The sequence below is a fragment of the Oryza sativa genome, chromosome 12 (genome assembly GCF_034140825.1).
Source record: "Oryza sativa Japonica Group chromosome 12, ASM3414082v1".
NCBI lineage: Eukaryota > Viridiplantae > Streptophyta > Magnoliopsida > Poales > Poaceae > Oryza > Oryza sativa.
The window spans coordinates 18,165,211-18,184,726 of record NC_089046.1 but is presented as its reverse complement, the minus strand read 5'-3'; the positions used below and the strand labels follow the sequence as shown (position 1 = coordinate 18,184,726).

Sequence of the window (19,516 nt, the reverse complement as noted above, 5' to 3'; positions counted from 1 at the left end):
GTACTATCGCTTGAAAGTTTCTGACAAAAAATATCTATTGTATATTCTCTTCTGTCAATAAATAACACAAGAATTTGTATCATTTCAGACATCCAGAATTTGATTCCATCAGTTGGCTGTACTATCTGTAAATCAAATTTGAAGATAACAAAAGAAACAGGTTGTTTATTACTTCACGAAATGAGAAGGGTGGTTTCATGGTATGTGTGTGTGTGTGTGTGTATAGTGCAGTTTGTTCTTTCCCTTTTGTTGCAACAAAATCAATTTTTATGATCTATGTGAACTGTTTTGCAGTCAGCATGGGCTTCTTTAATGGACTTAGTCTTGGATAATTTTTGTTTCACTTGGGTAAGTCTTGATAATTTGATGGTATATAGATCTCTTCTCGAATTTTATACTGGTGTGTTCTTAGCCGTACATGCTCTTTGCCTCCTTGTACCAGGATATTTGTAATGCTACCAAGAAGTGCATTCATTGTAAGCCAAGGGCAAGAGCGAAGCTACTTCAGTTTTGGTTCTGTGAATACCAAGTAGAGGAGAAGCAGCACTAGACTAGTTCGCAAATATCAATGTCATCTGCAAATTCACAATTGGATGACTATCCTTTTGTTGGGCGAATATAAATCATTTCAGTGTGTTCTTGACTTGGTTATGATTTCAGCTGTATAAATTGAGTGAATATTGAGTTCAAACTCAGGGATTGTTTGTTTGCAGCATATTCAGCAGTGTGGTAGATGAGTAGGAAGTACTTTTTTGGGGAAATTTTCAGATTGTTAAAAAGCTTGGATCTGCATTCAAGAAGAGGTTCAGGTTATTTGGATGATTGTATCTGTGTTTTTGCTATTTACTATCTGAACTATGGAGAAGGTTAATGATCGTTTGATAATTCATTTGATCAGAGCTCCTCCTCCAACTTCTTTTGATCAAAGTAGCATACTTAACTGGTCTCTCTCTTCATCTTGCTTCACACAAATATGTAAAGAACACATATACCAATCTTGAAAACGGTGTTTGGTGATCTATGAACGGTTGATCGCCACACAGACCACAACAAGTATGGTCTACATGGGCCACGGCAAGCATAATTACAACATGAGTAAATTTCACAAAACCCCTGGTTGGAGTTTTGGAACCCCGGTAACGCAAAATGCCAGGTTTTGTGATTTATTTCTAGGACTTGGGGGCAACTTAATCAAATCACAAAAAAAATCAAGGATTAACCACTGCTCAATATACTTATTGGAGAATATTTAAAATATCAAGATTTCCGTATTTTGGATGGACAAATTTGTACAAGAGCAGAAGATCATGCCAATTACAGATCAACTAGTAAGTTACGAAAAACAACAGCTGCATTTTGCTTGTCCTAATAATCAAAGAACTTGATCAGTTTTCACCATCTGCTGAAGCATTGGCAGAAAGGTTTTGAGCTTCTAAAAGCTTCATCTGCCGCTCAGCATGCTCCCGCTCGCATTGGCTAATGCCCATGATGATATCAAGCATAGTTCCAGTAGTGCCAAAGAAAACCAGTGGTGCCAAGGATTTCTTCTTTATCCCCACAGGAATAGCAACAAGAGCACCAGCAACTGAGAAGAACCAGGTGCCGAGAGCACTGCATGCACATGAAACGTTGTATATTAGCAAAGCATAGTTATTTCAAACAATACTGATGCCAGAAGGGCCATTTTTACCCCGTCTACTAGCAAGTACTTGGTCATGTAAGTTTCACATATCTATATATATGTTTAGTCTTTTTTTTTTGCAGCAATTTTGACAAATTGAGTCCATCTAAACAATGGAAATAGGGAATGTTTCCGCACCATCCCAAATTGCAGATTCTTTCTTAACTGGGCATCAGCCACACTGTCTATTGACAAAAGCATCGGACTATCAAACTAATGCAGTTCTAGAATGACAGCATATGCCATCCTGTGAAACTTACATGAAAAGGCATATATTGTTGTCCTTTTGCACTACACAAAATGATCTACATAAAATTTTGTTTAGCTACATTGGTTCCTATCCTTTATCCTTTTAGTTTAATTCTATTTTCTCGCCTTTGCATGAGATAGGAGAAGTCAGCTCACAATTACTAGAATATCGTCCTAAAACTATATGCATCTTCATTTCTCTACCCTACCCATACTTTATGATCCAAATCTATACAATGCATATACATTTAATCCTAAAGCACATTCTTCTGACATAGTGAACTTGCAAGAGCGATTCAATGTACAAATTGACATAAATCTATTCTCTTCTAAAATAAAGCCCACCACACCAACACTGTTGTATAACTTTTTACCAACAACTCATTCATGTGCATTAAGATTACAAAATAGTCCTACATATTTGTTCATCTTATTTCATCTCTAAAATACAAGTTTATCATGCAAAGGGATCTATAGGGACAAACTGTTATGAAAACATTACAATCAATTTGGCTGTATAATTCATACTTATCCATAGCAAAGCGCGGGTATTTAGCTAGTACACAACAAAATTGCAGTGTTCTCACATTCAATACTACTATATGGTTTCACGAGTGTGGGGTTTCAGGATTGTAAAAGGCATCACATCAGGAAATTATTCAAGTTACTTCATACTACAAACCATCCAAAGATGCAGCGCAATCTATCTTTTCTGATAGTACCATAATATCATGTAAAATAAAGGGTAAAGTCCATTTTTAGCGCTCAAACATTGCTCGAAGTCCATTTTTCATTCTCAACTACAGAACTGGTTATTTTTAAACCTTAACATTCAAAACCAGAAAAATGACATCCTAAAAGATACTATTTTCTAGTGGTTATGTTTAAAATGGAAGTGTTTTCCTAGTTAAAGTCTTATTATGCATATTTTGCTAATGTAGAAGTCATTGCATTAGGTCTGTGGCCATGGCAGTGACCAATTTGAAGCACATGTTACTAGAAGCCACTATTATATCATTCAAAACAACCATCAAGTATGGCCTAAGGTGTTATTTTTTTGCTTTTGAAAGTTCAGGATGAATAACGACCGGTTTTGTAGTTCAGGATAAAAAACGGAATTCAAGCAAAGTTCAAGGGCTAAAAATGGAAAATGAATGATGATCGATGCCAAAAGGGATTGTACAACAGTACATAGAATGTAGAAATTTCATGCTGCACATAAAGAACAAGGCAGTGCAAAATAGAAAAGCGAATTACAAGGGGTCCTTGTTACATAAGGCATAAAAAATAGAGAAATTTACTTTTGCCATTTTCACAACAATAATACCATGTTCTCTCTTGTGCCATAAAAAATATCACACTTCTCTCCTTTTTGTCATTACTCCATTAGTATGCATCTTTTGCCATTGCCATCTAGTCAATCTGGGTTAGCTGTCAAATTTTGCCCAACTTAAAATTGTATTGCTGGGATTTTCAATGATTTTTCATTTATGTAAGGGCGTTGTAATCAACTAGAGTTGACTGGATGGCAAAGGCAGAAGAGAGATGGGCACCAACAAAGGAGTGGTAAAAGAGAAGTGCAGAATTTTGATGGCAGAAGAGAGAATACAGTGTCAAAAGCTACAGCCTAGAAGTCTGTAGAGTGAATACAGAGATGAAAAAAGAGCAAACACACTAAACTCAAGCTTAAGTGTGTTGCTATTTCAGTGCAAACTTGAGATAATTGAAGCTTTGTTAAGCTTAAACACTGAACTAAATCAGCTCCCAAAATCAATCAGTACATCATACAGTAACTATCTTACAGAATTTTGTACCAGCAACAAGGTCAATAGCAAGACAGGATGGCATAAACTATGTTAACAATTCTGGCCATAATAATAATCAGTGTTAAGTACTGACCTATATGTCAAACAGTCAAAAGAAAATAATTACAGGTTCACCAAAATTTATACCCATTAAGACGATATCGTTCCTCCACCCAGTGTCATCGCACTGTACTAAAAGTTAGCCACGTTATTTTAAGACAGATTTTATGCTAGTAAACAATAACATATAATTGACATCAAAATTATGATCTTAAGTATGCACTCCCCATAGAAAGAATGGCTCACTGAAGAATTGAAATCCTTCTACTTATTCCTCCAAATGCAACCTTTTCTGTCAATCATTGTATTTAGCCCCAAAAGGGGGCTCTTAACCATCAACGCAAGGGAGGATAATCACAAGGAAATCTCGAACCAAAACCTCACAGGATGCAAGAGACAAGAGAGTCCCACGATTTGTTGAAATCTAGCAATAACCACAAGAGATTCGCGAGCCACCTAAACCTAAGCCACGACACAGTTAGGCAGATCGCGATTGCAAAGCCGCGAGAATCCAGTGACTGACTTGGACACGGTGCAGTCCTCCAGCTGCTTCTCCCCGCCGCCGACCCGCTCCATCTCCTTCCTCCTTCGTCCTTCCCTCCCTCCACGCGGCGCGGTTGCAGAGTGCGGCGGCGGTGGCGGCGGCGGCGGCGCAAGAGGAGGGCGGCGGCGTGGAGAAGACTTAGATGAGAAAAATGGATCCCGGCCCATTAACGCCGGCCCAACTAGAGGAAATACCGCTTCTGCCCTTCTCGCATGAGACGGCCCACGAAAGCCCATCAAGTCGCCTCCTTCCGCCTCTCCCTCTCCCCCTACACGAAACCCTCGATTAAACCCTCGCCTCCCGCCGCCGCACGCCGGAGGCGACCACCACCACCACCAACCCCCGCCGCTCGCCGCCTCCTCCTCTCCCGCGGCATGGACGCCGACTTCCGGTTCGACCCGGACGGCTCCGACGACGACGGGGCGGCGGCCTCGGCGGCCGCGGGGCGGAGGAAGCCGGCGCAGTCGCCGTGGGAGTTCTCGTCCTACGCGGAGTCCGTGGCGGCGGAGCACGCGCGCCGCCGCACCACCTCCATCGACGAGAAGATCTCCCAGGCCCTGAGCGGTAGCCGCCGCGGCGGGAAGCCTTCTATCCCCGACGGTGACTCCGAGGGCGACGAGGATGATTCGGAGGTGGAGGATGATAGTGAGGAGGACGACAAGGAGGTGGTGGAAGGGGAGATCGACGACGAGGAGGACGAGGTTGAGGAGAGCGAGGATGATGACGAGGGGGTAGAGGTGAGCGATGAGGAGGTGGAGGAGTTGGAGGAGGGCAAAGGGGAGGAGAAGAGTGACGAAGTGGAAGAGGGCGAGGAAGGGCAAGATGGGGAAGAGGAGGAGAAAGAGGAAGGAGATGAGGAAGCTGCAGAAGAGGTGAGCCTTGTGGCTGCAATTCCATTCCTCCATTTTTTTCCGCTTAATTTAGCTCCGGATGCGCTACTTGCGCACTATGCTGTCAAATTCAAGTGCAATGTGGTGTCTCATGAACTATTTTCTTGCAATAATCGTGACATGCTTATGCATTGGTATTCGCAGGAAGAAGAAACGGACAAGAAGAGTGGTGTAGTGGACCCTTCTAAATTTTTTGCATCTTCCGAAGGAGCGTCGTTCCATGCAAATTCATTTCTTGAGCTGAACTTGTCAAGGCCACTTCTTCGAGCCTGTGAAGCACTCGGCTACCAAAAACCAACGCCAATCCAGGTTTACAACTGCGAGCTTCTCTTTGCTCATGAATAAGATTGTAAACATGAATACCTTCTTCAGTCCTTCATATATGCTGGACACTCAATACTTTGGAACCATAAAAAAAATGAATGGATGATTATGTTTATTAGGATATTTCTCTTCTGAATGTTGTCGTAACATGTGATTCAAATGCCTTCAAAGGACACACACTGCTTCTTAAGATGTACCTTGGGTCTTTTGAGTGGCTTTGTTAGTTTGGTTTGCAAGTCTTAATATAAAGCTTTCATGTTTATCTTGACCATGAGAATGTATGGTTCACGTAGCGTTAGCTTGACATTAATCTATGTTCCATAGATATCCACATATATCTGTAAGGACTAAGGAGTGGTATCATGAACTATGGTTTCTCGTGTTGTTAAACTCTTTTGTTTTAAGTGAATTCTGTTCCTGTATGCTCTTACTTAGGTGGAAATTGGATTTTGTAACTATAACAGGGCAACCCTAAAAGCATTCAACAGTTAGATTATTTTCTTTTAATTATAGCCAAGATATTTCTCTTGTCAGAATTTGTGCTTCCTTGTCTGCACAACTACTTGCATTTTGATGACGCTCTCAATTAGTGCAACAAAATGGCAAGTCCTGATTGTAGTTTGATACCACATTTTTTTATTATAAATGAGATTCCTTTAATTGGCCAAAAACAGAGGTTTCTGTTATTATTTTCGGTGAAGTAAAATTTTATTTTTAAATAACATAATTCCTTCTTGATGCATATTGGCAGGTTAATTTGGTTGCCAATTTCCTTTATTCTTATTTTCTTTCTTATTCCAGGCTGCATGCATACCATTAGCATTAACTGGACGGGATATATGTGGCAGTGCTATAACAGGATCTGGGAAGGTATATATAATTAACAAAAACTTCCCTTTGGGAGCATTTTGAATCAGTATCTATCTTTAGCTTAATTGAACTCTTTATAGACAGCTGCTTTCTCATTACCTGTGCTGGAACGTCTACTTTTCCGGCCCAAACGTGTACCTGCAATTAGGGTGCTTATCCTTACTCCAACAAGAGAGTTGGCTGCTCAGTAAGTTCTATATATTCAGTTCTTATTGAAACCACTTTGATATTAACTCGTTCCTTCTATTATTTTGTTTCATCATGGCTGAAGCTCCAATAAGGAATTTCCTAAGTTTGCTCTGTTTTATTAGTTTTTTGTTTGAGGTTATTTTTTTTCTGCGCTGTTTTATCAACTAACTAGCAATGTTCTGATGATATGTTCTAATATGTATTTTTCTTGAAGCTATACTTTAGGGATGCTTGCTATTTTTTAATTGTATTTAGGGTATCAGTTTATTTTTATCATTTCAATTTTGTATTTAAAATTGATATATGATTAAAATATCTAATTCCCATTTTCAAATAGTCAAATTTGAATGTTTGAATATCTCTTGCTTGACATTTGTTTTTATAATCACTACTTTTAGGCCTCCTAAAATCGTAGCAACAAAGTTTACTGCACCTCATTTATCTAAGAAGAATATCATATTTCGCATAAAGAGATCCCAAATGAATTGGTTGTAACATTACTCATGGAAAGATCCCAAATGAATTGGTTGTAACATTACTTATGGAAAAACTATCTTAAATGCTGGCATATATCACATGGCGCTTCTCAGTTTTATATTATTACAGTAGTTTTAAGTGTACTTACCATTCATATAACTACAAATGCAGGGTCCATAGTATGATCGAGAAATTAGCTCAATTTACTGATATCAGATGTTGTCTGATTGTTGGTGGACTTTCAACTAAGGTATTGCATTGCATTTTGTTCTATTTGTTTGCTGATCTTCTGCGAGGGACAACCTGTATTTTTTTCCTTGTGTTTTACTCCATAGAAGTAGAACCCCATGTTTTTTTATTACATTTTAGTTATCATCCTGCTTATGGAGCCAACAAAGTTTTAAGGTGTTCAAATGTTATCCATCCATGTACCATTTCCCTTGATAGAAACTTATTTGAATCTGTGATCGGACATAGTAAAAGGAAGAGGGCTGCTTCGGCTCAAACTAAGAGCAGCAGAAGAAATGGAACCGTTTGTCTGTTGTAGTTGCGCTTTTGTCACCGCGTTAAATATGGCTGCTTAAAATCAATGTATTTAGATATTTAACTACAATTAAACAGCGAATGGCCAAGTTTCATATTTGCTAGTGCTATAAGTTTCTATTGAATTTGGAACTATAGCGTCCACTTCTGTGGTAACATGTCTGATTGTTTGCATGCCTTTTTCTATTATCCTTTATTGTATTTTCTGCCTAGTTTCTGGGTTAAATGCTGACAGAATGATGCATACCTTACCAGGTACAAGAGGTAGCTTTAAGGTCAATGCCTGACATTGTTGTAGCTACTCCTGGGCGTATAATAGATCATCTACGCAATTCACTTTCCGTTGGGCTTGAAGATCTTGCAATTTTGATCCTTGATGAGGCTGATCGTTTGCTAGAACTCGGTTTCAGTGCTGAAATTCAGGAACTGGTAACTTCGAAAATTCTCTGCTTTCTATGCACTTTGGCAGTTTGACATTTGGGTCTCAAGGAAATGTTCTTCAAGTGGGTCTGTTGGAAGCAGAGCAGCTGAATTAATGAGATGCTTTTTCATCAGCAGCATGCTGTAGATTAGGCATTGTTCACTGAACATGGTTACAGACTTGCAGCTTTTTTATGCTGATGCAGAAAAACATTGTATAGAAATCAAAAGTATCATACATGTTATTTCATTTTCTTGTTCATCTTCTACATTTGGACAGATAATGAAATTGCGATTAGTCTTTATTTAAATACTGGATAGCTTTCTATTGTTTGGGAGGTATTGCTGGAGATTGGGAATGGAGGCTGTGGAAGTTTGTAGGGCTGAACTGGGTGTTGGGAAAAGGGTATTCAATGGTCAATAGATTCAGAATTAGCCATTTAAATCTTTCTGGGTCCTTATATCTACTCAACTGTCAAACATTCAAAGAATGATTCCGTTGTCATCTATAACTTCAACTTTGGACTTGTGGGTAGTTTCTCTAGAAATAATTGATTTTATCCTTGTTTTCATAAGGGACTCATAATTCTTTTACTGTAATGGGGTTCCATAATAAATGCAGATTCGCATGTGTCCTAGAAGAAGACAGACAATGCTATTTTCTGCTACGATGACAGAAGAAATTAATGAGCTTGTGACACTTTCACTGAACAAACCAGTCCGTCTTGAAGCTGATCCTTCTCTGAAACGGCCTGCAACATTGACAGAAGAGTACACCTTTTTTCCTAAGTCTAAACATTGAGGTTATGTGTGCTGTATTCCATGACTAACAACATCTCCATTTCCTAATTATTTGCTCATCATCAGGGTGGTTAGAATACGAAGAGCACGCGAAGCAAATCAAGAAGCTGTTCTGCTTGCTCTCTGTTTGAAGACTTTCAAGGATAAAGTAATCATTTTCAGGTTAGTGTTCTGGAGGACCTGATTGTAATTTATGGCTTTATTGCTTTTGTCAATGACTCAGTGTAACAGTTCCTCAGTTTTGGGCATTATAAGATGTATAGTTTGGCTTACTACTCTGCTCAGTGCTAACGGAGAGTCCGAGAGTACATTCAGGGTAGCACAATCTAGTGGGAAGCACATGTGTTTCACTGGATTCGATGAATACATGATTGACTCGCTAAGCCCAGCAACAGATGTAGTGCATGTGCATGTGTTCCACCATTCCATAGGAACTATTATCATTTGTCTGCATCACATGTTGACATATAGTTAATGCATGCTTGTGTCATACTATTGCTGTTACTCCTAGACTCCTATTTACTGTCCTACTGCATGTTTGTGTACTGGATGATTCTAGTACTTAATCACATGTATATTTTGTATAATATGTTGATATTCATGTCCCTTTGCAGTGGCACAAAGCATTCTGCTCACAGATTGAAAATAATATTTGGTCTCTCCGGGATGAAAGCTGCTGAACTTCATGGCAACCTTACGCAGGCCCAGCGGCTTGAGGTGATTTTATGTTACAGTTCTTCCTTTACCTTCCTTTTACCGTCTCCTTAGCTCACATCCATGTTTCCTAATTGTAATTTTTAGTACCATGGCAGCTTTTGTGTTATGAACCCTTTATTTTTCATTATCTTCATTAAAATGTGCTCACAGAATTGCGGTAACATTGTATATTATCAGATATCATATAGTGTATAAACTATAAAACTTATCATTATGAAAAGTAGCCTACATGCCCTTTACTAGTATTTTCACCCCCATAATTTTCCTCTTCTACTGACTGTGCACATGTAACATGTTTCCAAATTGTTTTGGGAATATACTAGTTCTTGTTTTGCATTGTACATTTTGATACTTCTGCTCACTGATAAATAGCTCTAGCATACTAACCTAATGAAAATTTTCATTCTTCTATAGGCTTTAGAGCTTTTCAAAAAGCAAGAAGTGGACTTCCTGATTGCAACTGATGTTGCAGCTCGTGTGAGTAAAATTTTATATCTTTCATAATTTTCATATATGCAATAATAAGATTATGTTGTGATAATAAAAACAGAAAAGATAATGTAAGAGAAATATAAATACATTTTTTTATATTTCATTTTTTTTTGTTGATGAATTGTTGGTTTGACTTGTAGGGGATTGACATCGTTGGTGTTCGAACTGTAATAAATTTTTCCTGCCCGCGTGATGCCAGAACGTAAGCACTAAATAAGTGGACACAGTTCTGCTATGTTTGTTTTTTTTGCATGCCTTCCGTTTAGTTTTGTGAAGCTTCCAATGATTATGAAATATTTGTACTTATGTGTTATATGGTTGATGAGAGTATTGTTCATTGGAACATAATTTAATTGCTCCTGGTTCAGTTCGTATATTAATTTTCATGATATGAATCTCTTATACTGCCATGCTGCTTAGCTCATCACCAGTGGTATATCTATTTTAAATTTGATTCTTGGAATTGTTACACTTTCTAATAAGTAATGATAATTCATATGTATGGCACAAGTTATATGAATTTATCAGTGAACGATGTAGTTTTGGCAATTAATACAAGGGAGTTGGTCATTTTTGTTGAGTATTTTGTGTGTGTCTTGCAGAATCTGTAGTCCTAGAATGTGCCATTTTACTGGTCTCTGTCTTTTATCTGATTATTCGGACATCTTTCTGCAACATTTCGGAATTTTGCATTGTTGGTTTAGGAGAAAAAAAGTTACCTTCCAGATGTTGTATGCATTTTGTGTGTTCTGTTTTTGAGCCTCCACATGTACCAGCCCAATATCATTTTTCTCTAATACCATTAGTTTTCTTTTGCCCCTTTTTGTCTTGCAGTCATAAGGAAGAATTATGCCATTTAATTATGTTCTTTGACTTCTTTCATAAATGTTTCTTGTTCATGCTGTTGCAGTTATCTACATCGTGTTGGACGCACTGCTCGTGCAGGCAGAGAAGGATATGCTGTGACATTTGTTACTGACGATGATAGGTCCCTCTTGAAAGCTATTGTAAGTATATTGTTATGAGCAATGGTCTGTGAACCAAAATAAATTCTTAAAAAAACTCCACAGAACACTAAAAGCCTAATCAGCGTGTTTAATGTGAATAGTTATGTGGGTTCTTTCATGACGTTGCAGTTAGTAAGAATAATTTCTTTGGTGTGTGGGAGAGTACTATGCACTCAGCATAGAGGCTGGTCCACCACTGATAAGTGATAATGTCATTTATTAGGGGCATTTGCAAATTTGCACATAACTATCTGATCCTCAAGTTCGAAATTGGTTTCTATATGCACAGATATGTTAATGTATGAGCATTATTGTGACTATGATGATCAATGTTATTTTTCGTTTAGCCACTGCTTTTGATTGTTACTTATTGGTATTCGTTGAATTGCTTTCAGGCAAAGAAAGCTGGTTCACAGCTGAAAAGTCGCATTGTTGCAGAGAAGCCTGTGGCTGAGTGTGCAAAATTGATTGAGGAACTTGAAGATCAAATTTCTACCATAATTCAAGAAGAAAGGTTTGTTTCAAGGAAGTTTACGGTAGACTTTTGTTCAAACTACAACTAGTATTTATACCCTTTCTTTGCAGGGAGGAAAGAATATTAAGAAAAGCTGAAATGGAAGCTACAAAGGTAGTATTTCTTTACAAGTTTCGAAATTTCCTTGATAACAAATCATGTTTTGCTTGCAATAGTTATTACTATTAAGTGTTATTTAATGCTATATAGATTAACACCTTTTTCTGCCAAATCTTTACAACTATCAGGCAGAAAATATGATAGCTCATAAGGATGAGATATACTCAAGACCAAAGAGAACCTGGTTTGCTACTGAGAAGGAAAAGAAACTTTTGGCAAAGGCTGCTAAAGTAAGTTCGCCTTAAATTGTATATATATTTCTTTGATGCCAAATTGCCAATTACATATGCAAATTCTAGCTCTCAAATTGTGCCTGCTGCCTGCTGCATGTCATTTCACAATTTCCTCTTTACCTCCTTTTACCATTTTACTCTGACAAACCCTTTTACTTCCTCCGTTTCACAATGTAAGACTTTCTAGCATTGCCCACATTCATATAGATGTTAATGAATCTAGGCATATATATGTGTCTAGATTCATTAACTTTTATATGAATATGGGCAATGCTAGAAAGTCTTACAATATGAAACGGAGGGAGTAGCTTTTTACATTGTCTTCATTAACTAAATAGACAGCCTAATGCCCTTGGTTTTGTTTTGTTCTGTCTTTCCCACAATCATTTTCTGGATTTCCATGCAGTGGCGAAGCCACCGTAGGGGCCAGGGAGGGCCAACACCCCCCTAACCCCTATGTGACCTCCCCTCCCCTCTCTTCTCCCAAGGATGATTAGCACTTATAATCTAGCTATTAATTATATCATTAGTTACAGATGAGACTAACTATATAGGATATAGGACAACTGACTTATGAAATGACTTAGCTAACTGATTTATCATTTTAGAAGTGATTGCAAGACTCCAATTAATGGAACAAACTGTTCAATCATCCATATATTAAAAATATTACTGAATTTTAAATTGGCGAATCATGATATATGGGTTCTTGTTCTCTCTTGTAGCTAATCGCTGTAACATGTATGATATCGAGTTACCGATCATGCATCAACACTACAAAATCACTGTTCACTGAACCTTAAGTGAATTACCATGTCTCGTAGATGGCACCCCCCATCTCTAAATCCTGGCTTCGCCACTGTTTCCATGTGTGTTGATTGTGACAGTAGTACCTTTCGTTGATTTGCTCACTTTTTTTTTTGGCTAATGTGATTTTAGTGATGGTTTCTGGTTTAGTTGTTCCCGATTTCATGAATAAAAGGCAGAGTCTATGTTATGGTTGTTTTTTAGGTGATAGGCCTGGTTTCTTTATTTGTACAGGTAGATGATAACAGGATAATGTAGTTACAGTTCGTTAACTGTACACCAAATGTATGTTAGGATAGAAGAAGTGGGATGAACAAAAAGATTGAATGCATTTGAATATTCTGGGCTTCAAAACCATTTGGATGTTCATTTAACTTGCCTCTATGGCTTTGGCTATTACTGCTATTCTTTAGTTGCAATTTATATGGTTATTCCCATCTTTCATGATGCTCTAATAAACCAGAAATCCTAAGTTATGCTCGTGGATGGAATCTATCCATACTTAACATATCTTGTCAGTCTTGTACATGTCGTTGATATTTGAGTTATTATTTATCAAGGAATCCACGAGTCAAGGTAAGAGTAATTCTGGAGTTATTAGCGCTCAGCAAGCTGAAGATCTTCGTCTGAAGGAGAAAAAGAGAAGGGAGCGTGAGGTATGCTTATGAACATGTTATTTGAATGAGTTGGTAATGCCCATGAGGTTTTCTTTAGTTGATGTTTTATTTTATCTTTTACTCTACAGAAAAATCTACCTAGGAAGAAACGGAGACGGTTAGAGGCAGAACGGGAGATGTTAGAAGATGAGAGCGAAGATGAGGAAGAAGCTAAGGTACATTTCCATTGATGTTGTTGATAATTATTGCATACTACTCTGGCGTTGATAACTAGTAATAATAACCATAGAAGGCATTGATAACTAGTTATTAAGTGGAAACTAGTGAGACTTATTTAGTTGATTGAATCCTGTTATTCTATATTTGGGTTTAATGCTGATGGCTGCATAAACAATTTTGTGCGACTTCTCCCTTGTCACAAATCTGCACTGTACACATCTTGAATGTTTGGTGTATCGAAATTGGTTCTTTAGGTGGTTATATGTTTTTTTATCTACTACTCCCTCTGTTTCAGGTTATAAGACTTTCTAGCATTGCCCACATTCATATAGATGTTAATGAATCTAGACACACGTATATGTCTAAGTTCATTAACATATATATGAATGTGGATAATGCTAGAAGTCTTATAATATGAAACGACGGAAGTATGATCAAAAGAATACTTGCACAAGTTAGCATCCACCTGTTGAGCTACATTTAGCCCTAAGCTTTGAAGTGCTTCCTGCAGGAAAGCAAAGGTGGGAAAAAAGAAAAGAAAGGTCAATCGCTAGTCGATGTGGCTTATCGTAGAGCAAAATCAATGAAGGCCAGCGGTAAAAGGGGTGCTGGCACTGGCAAAGGAAAGAATGATAAAAAGGCAAAACAACATTCTGGAAAGGGCCCAACTAGGCAAGAGGAGATGCAAGAGTTGTTCCAGAATGATATGAGTGAATGGAAGCAGGGCCGCTCCTTAAAGAAAAATAATGTTATGCGAAAGAAATCGAAAAATTCTTTTAAGAGCAAATCCAGGTATGTAACAATGTTATTGCCTGCCCTTGTATTTAATCGAAAAATACACCTTAGCATATTTTTTATCATACAAAACTACTGTCTAATTCATTTTATTACCACTGACGCTAATACTAGGGTCCCCAAAATTTCTAAATGAGAGTTCCACTTTCCTTTTTCAGGTACAACCGCCGAAAGTAGAAGACCCGCTAACTTGTAGTAGCGTGTTTTCCTCACTGGGAATTTATTGCATTCCCTTGTATCAATTTTGACCGACTGATCCTGAAGAAATGTCAGGATATGTTGTGCCCATCTTGTATTTACTAGTTATATACAATTTTCTCATATCGTGCATTAATCACATTCGTCATGATTTTTAATGTAATGACCTGTGAGGTCCATCTACATGTGGCTCTGTTCGTTTGCCTAGGTTGGGAGCCCTTCCCTCCGGCACTGAAAACGGAGCAGTCCAATAGTGCGTGATTAATTAATTATTTGCTAATTTTTTTTTTCAAAAATGGATCAATATGATTTTTTAAAGCAACTTTCGTATACAAACTTTTTGCAAAAAACGCACCGTTTATTAGTTTGAAAAGCGTGCGCGCGGAAAACGAGGAGGGGGAGTTGGGAACCATGACATTCGAACAGAGCCCACTTTAGAAGTGTTTCTCAAATTTGCATCCGAGGCTTTACTTGAATCCACTGCTCATCCTTATGAATACCAGTGCCCATTGTTGGTCAGCCTTGTTTTCACTTGTAATGTTTATGCAAGAGCTCTGCTGAACAATGGCATGCCGACCAATTGCAGGGCTGGATCAAGTTTGCTGCCACCAGGGATTGAAATTTCAGAACGAAATTTTCAAAATTTTGATAATTTTGTCCCCCACCGGAAAGCACATGTCTCGCCTGTAATTTTCAGCTGTTTGTAATTTTTTGTGAATTTTGTCCAAGTTTATTTAAAATCATTTAAAATTAGTCAAATTTTTAAATAATTTCGGCCAAAAGTACCGAAATTTCGGTGATTTTGTGAATTTCAAAAACTCTATTTCGAAATCGAAAACCCTGGCTGCCACTTTTGCATTGCAATGTTTTGCAGTTTTGTCATTCAGCTGGAGTTTCCTTGCCTGGAAGGCAAACATGTATGGTCTCTTTCGAAAGACATCATCCATTCCATCACTCTTTTCTGAAAGCCTGCAATATCCTCCCATCACAGACACACATCCCAATCTCTCCCAGATCACTTGCCTGTGCTGTAAAGTATGATCCTTCTTGCATGAGACCATACCATTTTCTCTAAAGTACTCCCTCGAACATTTCCTAATACTACGAATCTGGACAGCTAGAAAATGTCCCATCCAATCCTAGTTTCTTATATATTGGGACGGAATACATTGGAACGGAGGGAGTACTCTTCTTTCGATTCGGTGGTCCTGCTCTGCTCACTTTGCCTGCACCGAACTGCCAATGCTCATTGTCGATCATGTACCGCAACATGACAACAAAAGAGACAATCCAATGTTGTTTCATGTTGCATATTACACCCCACTAAATCACGTGTGGTACATGTGCACGCTACAACAAGTGTATGTGCTTCCCTGGTGATAAATATTTGATCTTTAGAAAGGAAAAAAAAAATCCGGTCGAACTTTTAAGAATCTGACCATAATGATTTCTCAAATGTTGAGGCTAAAAGACAAAATAGACCGATTCATAGTATTCATGGACTTAAATGTAATAATCTAAATAATTGGTCGGAATAATTTTAATTATTTGATTGAATCTTATGTTAAATATTTTTAAATTCAGCCTTACCGTCCATAACTTCCTCCATTTTATATTATAAGTTGCTTTGACTTCTTCTAATCAATTTCTTTCATATTTAACTAAATCTATTGAAAAAAGCTAGCAACATCTACAACATCAAATTTAGTAAAACTAGTATTTAATATAATTTGATAATATGTTTATTTTGTGTTGAAAATGTTACTCTATTTTTCTGTAAACTTGATCAACCTTTTTCTAAAAAGTCAAAGTAAATTATAATATGTAACAGATGGAGTATATATATAGGGGAAACTATTTTGATCTCTCAAATTGATGTCCCCTCGTTTGCTTAAAAACCATCTAAGCAGTTATGAAACATTCTGGAAATATTTGACAACACTCATACAACGTATCTATACAACTCCACAAAATCTTAAGTGTAAACTCAACTCACAAGTCGAGATATAAAAAAGGCAATTCTTTTTTTTCTCGTTACGCAGGTCGAATTTGAAGTTGATTTTTAGTGGACTAATAGATATCACCGTGCTCTACATTGTTAATTAATTTATTTATTTTTCACAACTATTATATCGAATTTGATAGAAAAATATACATGAGGGGACATCACTTTGAGAATACACTCCCTATATATATATAGTGACAACTTCAGAATGACTACGTACATTCTAATGTGGGCTCGTCTTGGAAACCTTGATCAGAGGAACTGATCATCAGTAGTGATCCAAATGGCGTCGTGGCGGAGGACGGCCGAGGAGAGCTCGTGGGTGGTGGAGGTGGAGAAGGCTGTGCGCAGCGGCGGCGGCACCGACGGCGACCCGTCGGCGGAGGAGGCGGCGTGGTGGCGGCGCCACTCCATCTACCGCGTCCCGGCGTGCATCAAGGACCTCAACCGCCGCGCCTACCAGCCGCAGGTGGTGTCCCTCGGCCCCTTCCACCACGGCGACCCGAACCTCCTCCCCATGGAGGACCACAAGCGCCGCGCCCTCCTCCACTTCCTCCGCCGCGCCGCCCCGCGCCGGCGGCCGCTCGCCGAGTTCGCCGCCGCCGTCGCCGACGCCGCCGAGCAGCTGGTCGGCACGTACCAGGGCCTCGCCGACGAGTGGCGGCGCGGCGAGCCTGAGAAGGAGAAGAGGGAGGCGTTCTTGGAGATGATGGTGACCGACGGGTGCTTCCTGCTGGAGGTGATGAGGACGGCGGCGGGGTGGGAGGTGAGCGACTACGCCGACGACGACCCGGTGTTCAGCGCCCACGGGCTGCTCTACACCGTGCCCTACATCCGCCGCGACATGATCATGATCGAGAACCAGCTGCCCCTCCTCGTCCTCGACAAGCTCGTCGCCGTCGAGAGCGGCATACAACAGGTAACAGCGACTAATTAATTAAGCTAGTATTAATTAATTATCCTAGTACCAGTGAAAGTAAACTAGTTGACCTTTGATCACGTTGCTAATTAAGCTTGGTAAACAAATTGATCGTTCATTAGAAAAAGACTAGAACTATATATTGGAGTAGTTTGTTAATTAAGTAGAAGATCCAGAAAGCTACAAAGACCTCAAAGGGTAGTCACATTCTTCTTTATGAATTGCTTGCAAGCTTTCCTTTTTATTTTATGCTTTTACTTTCGGGCTTCGGCCATGCATATCCATCATGCATGCATGTACCAACCAAAAGTAAAAGCCGGGTGATTGATCCAACTGTTAGGTTATACGCAATGATACAAATGGAGTACATCCGATCTCATTATCTCATATATAATCACAATGAATTTGGTAATTAGCAATAAAATGAAGTTGTTAAACATTTGATAATTGATACTACTAGGTTATTATATTACTAGCTGATACCTGTTCTTGAAATGCCTGCACGCATGCAAGCAGAACGAGGACTACATCAACAGGTTAGTGCATAACTTCCTGTCGCCGACGGCGTGGCCTCCGGTGACCGGCGTCGGGCTGGCGCTCCACCCGCTCGACATCCTCCGCCGGAGCCTCCTATTCGGCCCGGCGCCGTCTCCCCGCGCGCCGGCGCCGGAGACGGCGCCCACCGACGACATCATCCGGTCGGCGGAGGAGCTGTACGAGGCCGGCATCCGGTTCCGCCGCAGCCCGACGAGCAGCCTCCTCGACATCCGTTTCCACCGCGGCGTGCTCAGCCTCCCCGCCATCGCCGTCGACGACACCACCGAGTACATGCTCCTCAACCTCATGGCGTTCGAGCGCCTCCACGCCGGCGGCTGCGGCGGCGGCGGAGGCAACGACGTGACGGCGTACGTGTTCTTCATGGACAACATGATCGACTCGCCGCGCGACGTGGCGCTGCTGGCGGCGCGGCGCGTGGTGCACAACACGCTGGGGAGCGACAAGGCGGTGGCGAGGATGTTCAGCGGGCTGTCGCGCGACGTGGTGCTGGAGCCGCGGAGCGCGCTGGACGGCGTGCACCGGGAGGTGAACGCCTACTGCCGGCGGCGGTGGCACCGGTGGCGCGCCAACCTGGTGCACACCTACTTCCGGAGCCCCTGGTCGCTCATGTCGCTCGCCGCCGCCGTCTTCCTCCTCGTCTTGACCGTCATGCAGACCGTCTACACCGTCCTGCCATTCTACCAGGGTGGCAATAATTGATGGCACGTATATATGTCTCGCGTACGCATTGGCCTTTGTTTGGATTGGCTCACTTTTCACTGAGAAGATGTTCTGTTTTGTTTTGCTTTCTGTTTGATCGATCGTCGAAATATTCAAATCTTTGGATTTTATCTGGTCAAAGTTTATTCAAATACATTCAAAATATGTTAAATTTCAATAGATTTTGGTTCGAGAAGTGTCCAAAATAATGAAATCTTGTAAATTTCGGTCCTATCAAAATCGCTGAAATTTTTACTACTAAAAAACTCATTTTCGGCGTCGTAGGGGATCGATTTTCGCAGGCGGGCATGTAATTCGGAGCCAAAACCCCGCCGGCAAAAATAGTACCCGGGGTGGAGGGGGCGGTCCGCCTGCGAAGATTGATCTTTGCAGGCGGTCCATATAAGCGTCGACTGCGAAGATCGATCTTCGCAAGCGGCAGACGTCGTGCGCCTGCGAAGATAGATCTTCGCAGGCGACGCTTATATGGTCCGCCTGCGAAGATCGATCTTCGCAGGCGACGCTTATATGGCCCGCCTACAAAGATGCCCCTATATAGTCTTCTTCCTTCCCGAGCCCTGTTCATTCTCCCCGACGTTTCTCTCTCCTAAAGTGACTTAAATATAGGGGGGCAGGTTTTGAACTACAAATCTTCGGGGGAATTTTCTACGGTACTTAGATCTACTCATTTCCACACTAGGTATGCAATTTTTTAAGCTTTTAGACCTTAATTTGTGATGGATTTATGCATCCAAAATTGTGA

General features: G+C 40.1%; 3 protein-coding genes and 1 long non-coding RNA gene across 4 annotated transcripts; 3 read left to right on the top strand and 1 right to left on the bottom strand.

Moving 5' to 3' along the window:
- The first annotated feature begins 59 nt into the window (after positions 1-59).
- LOC136354665 (uncharacterized) lies at positions 60-889 on the top strand. Its single transcript, XR_010738234.1, has 3 exons — positions 60-200; positions 295-348; positions 443-889. It is a non-coding gene; the product is annotated as an uncharacterized lncRNA (long non-coding RNA).
- A 320-nt stretch (positions 890-1,209) lies between these two features.
- LOC4352219 (uncharacterized) lies at positions 1,210-4,447 on the bottom strand. Its single transcript, NM_001423504.1, has 2 exons — positions 4,319-4,447; positions 1,210-1,611 (listed from the first exon to the last, which is right to left on the bottom strand). Exons 1-2 carry the CDS (start codon positions 4,369-4,371, stop codon positions 1,386-1,388), a joined length of 279 nt encoding a protein of 92 aa, NP_001410433.1. The 5' UTR covers positions 4,372-4,447; the 3' UTR covers positions 1,210-1,385.
- Positions 4,448-4,619: 172 nt separating this feature from the next.
- LOC4352218 (DEAD-box ATP-dependent RNA helicase 28-like) lies at positions 4,620-14,756 on the top strand. Its single transcript, NM_001423505.1, has 19 exons — positions 4,620-5,211; positions 5,374-5,538; positions 6,355-6,423; positions 6,504-6,610; positions 7,261-7,339; positions 7,888-8,061; positions 8,675-8,823; positions 8,920-9,015; positions 9,468-9,570; positions 9,985-10,047; positions 10,203-10,264; positions 10,973-11,069; positions 11,465-11,583; positions 11,655-11,697; positions 11,832-11,933; positions 13,304-13,399; positions 13,489-13,575; positions 14,091-14,371; positions 14,533-14,756. Exons 1-19 carry the CDS (start codon positions 4,714-4,716, stop codon positions 14,549-14,551), a joined length of 2,409 nt encoding a protein of 802 aa, NP_001410434.1. The 5' UTR covers positions 4,620-4,713; the 3' UTR covers positions 14,552-14,756.
- Positions 14,757-16,797: 2,041 nt separating this feature from the next.
- On the top strand, positions 16,798-18,962 carry LOC107275788 (UPF0481 protein At3g47200). The gene is made up of 2 exons (XM_015764109.3): positions 16,798-17,496; positions 18,013-18,962. Exons 1-2 carry the CDS (start codon positions 16,861-16,863, stop codon positions 18,751-18,753), a joined length of 1,377 nt encoding a protein of 458 aa, XP_015619595.1. The 5' UTR covers positions 16,798-16,860; the 3' UTR covers positions 18,754-18,962.
- Positions 18,963-19,516: the final 554 nt, after the last annotated feature.

Bases quoted from the DNA above. Each gene is read 5' to 3' on its own strand.
- LOC4352219 (NM_001423504.1), bottom strand. From the start codon at position 4,371: ATGGAGCGGGTCGGCGGCGGGGAGAAGCAGCTGGAGGACTGCACCGTG. The intron at 1,612-4,318 runs GTCAGTCACTGG...ATGTGCATGCAG, and splicing joins GAGGACTGCACCGTGTCCAA to TGCTCTCGGCACCTGGTTCT.
- LOC4352218 (NM_001423505.1), top strand. From the start codon at position 4,714: ATGGACGCCGACTTCCGGTTCGACCCGGACGGCTCCGACGACGACGGG. The intron at 6,611-7,260 runs GTAAGTTCTATA...CTACAAATGCAG, and splicing joins ACAAGAGAGTTGGCTGCTCA to GGTCCATAGTATGATCGAGA. The intron at 9,016-9,467 runs GTTAGTGTTCTG...GTCCCTTTGCAG, and splicing joins GATAAAGTAATCATTTTCAG to TGGCACAAAGCATTCTGCTC.
- LOC107275788 (XM_015764109.3), top strand. From the start codon at position 16,861: ATGGCGTCGTGGCGGAGGACGGCCGAGGAGAGCTCGTGGGTGGTGGAG. The intron at 17,497-18,012 runs GTAACAGCGACT...GCATGCAAGCAG, and splicing joins TCGAGAGCGGCATACAACAG to AACGAGGACTACATCAACAG.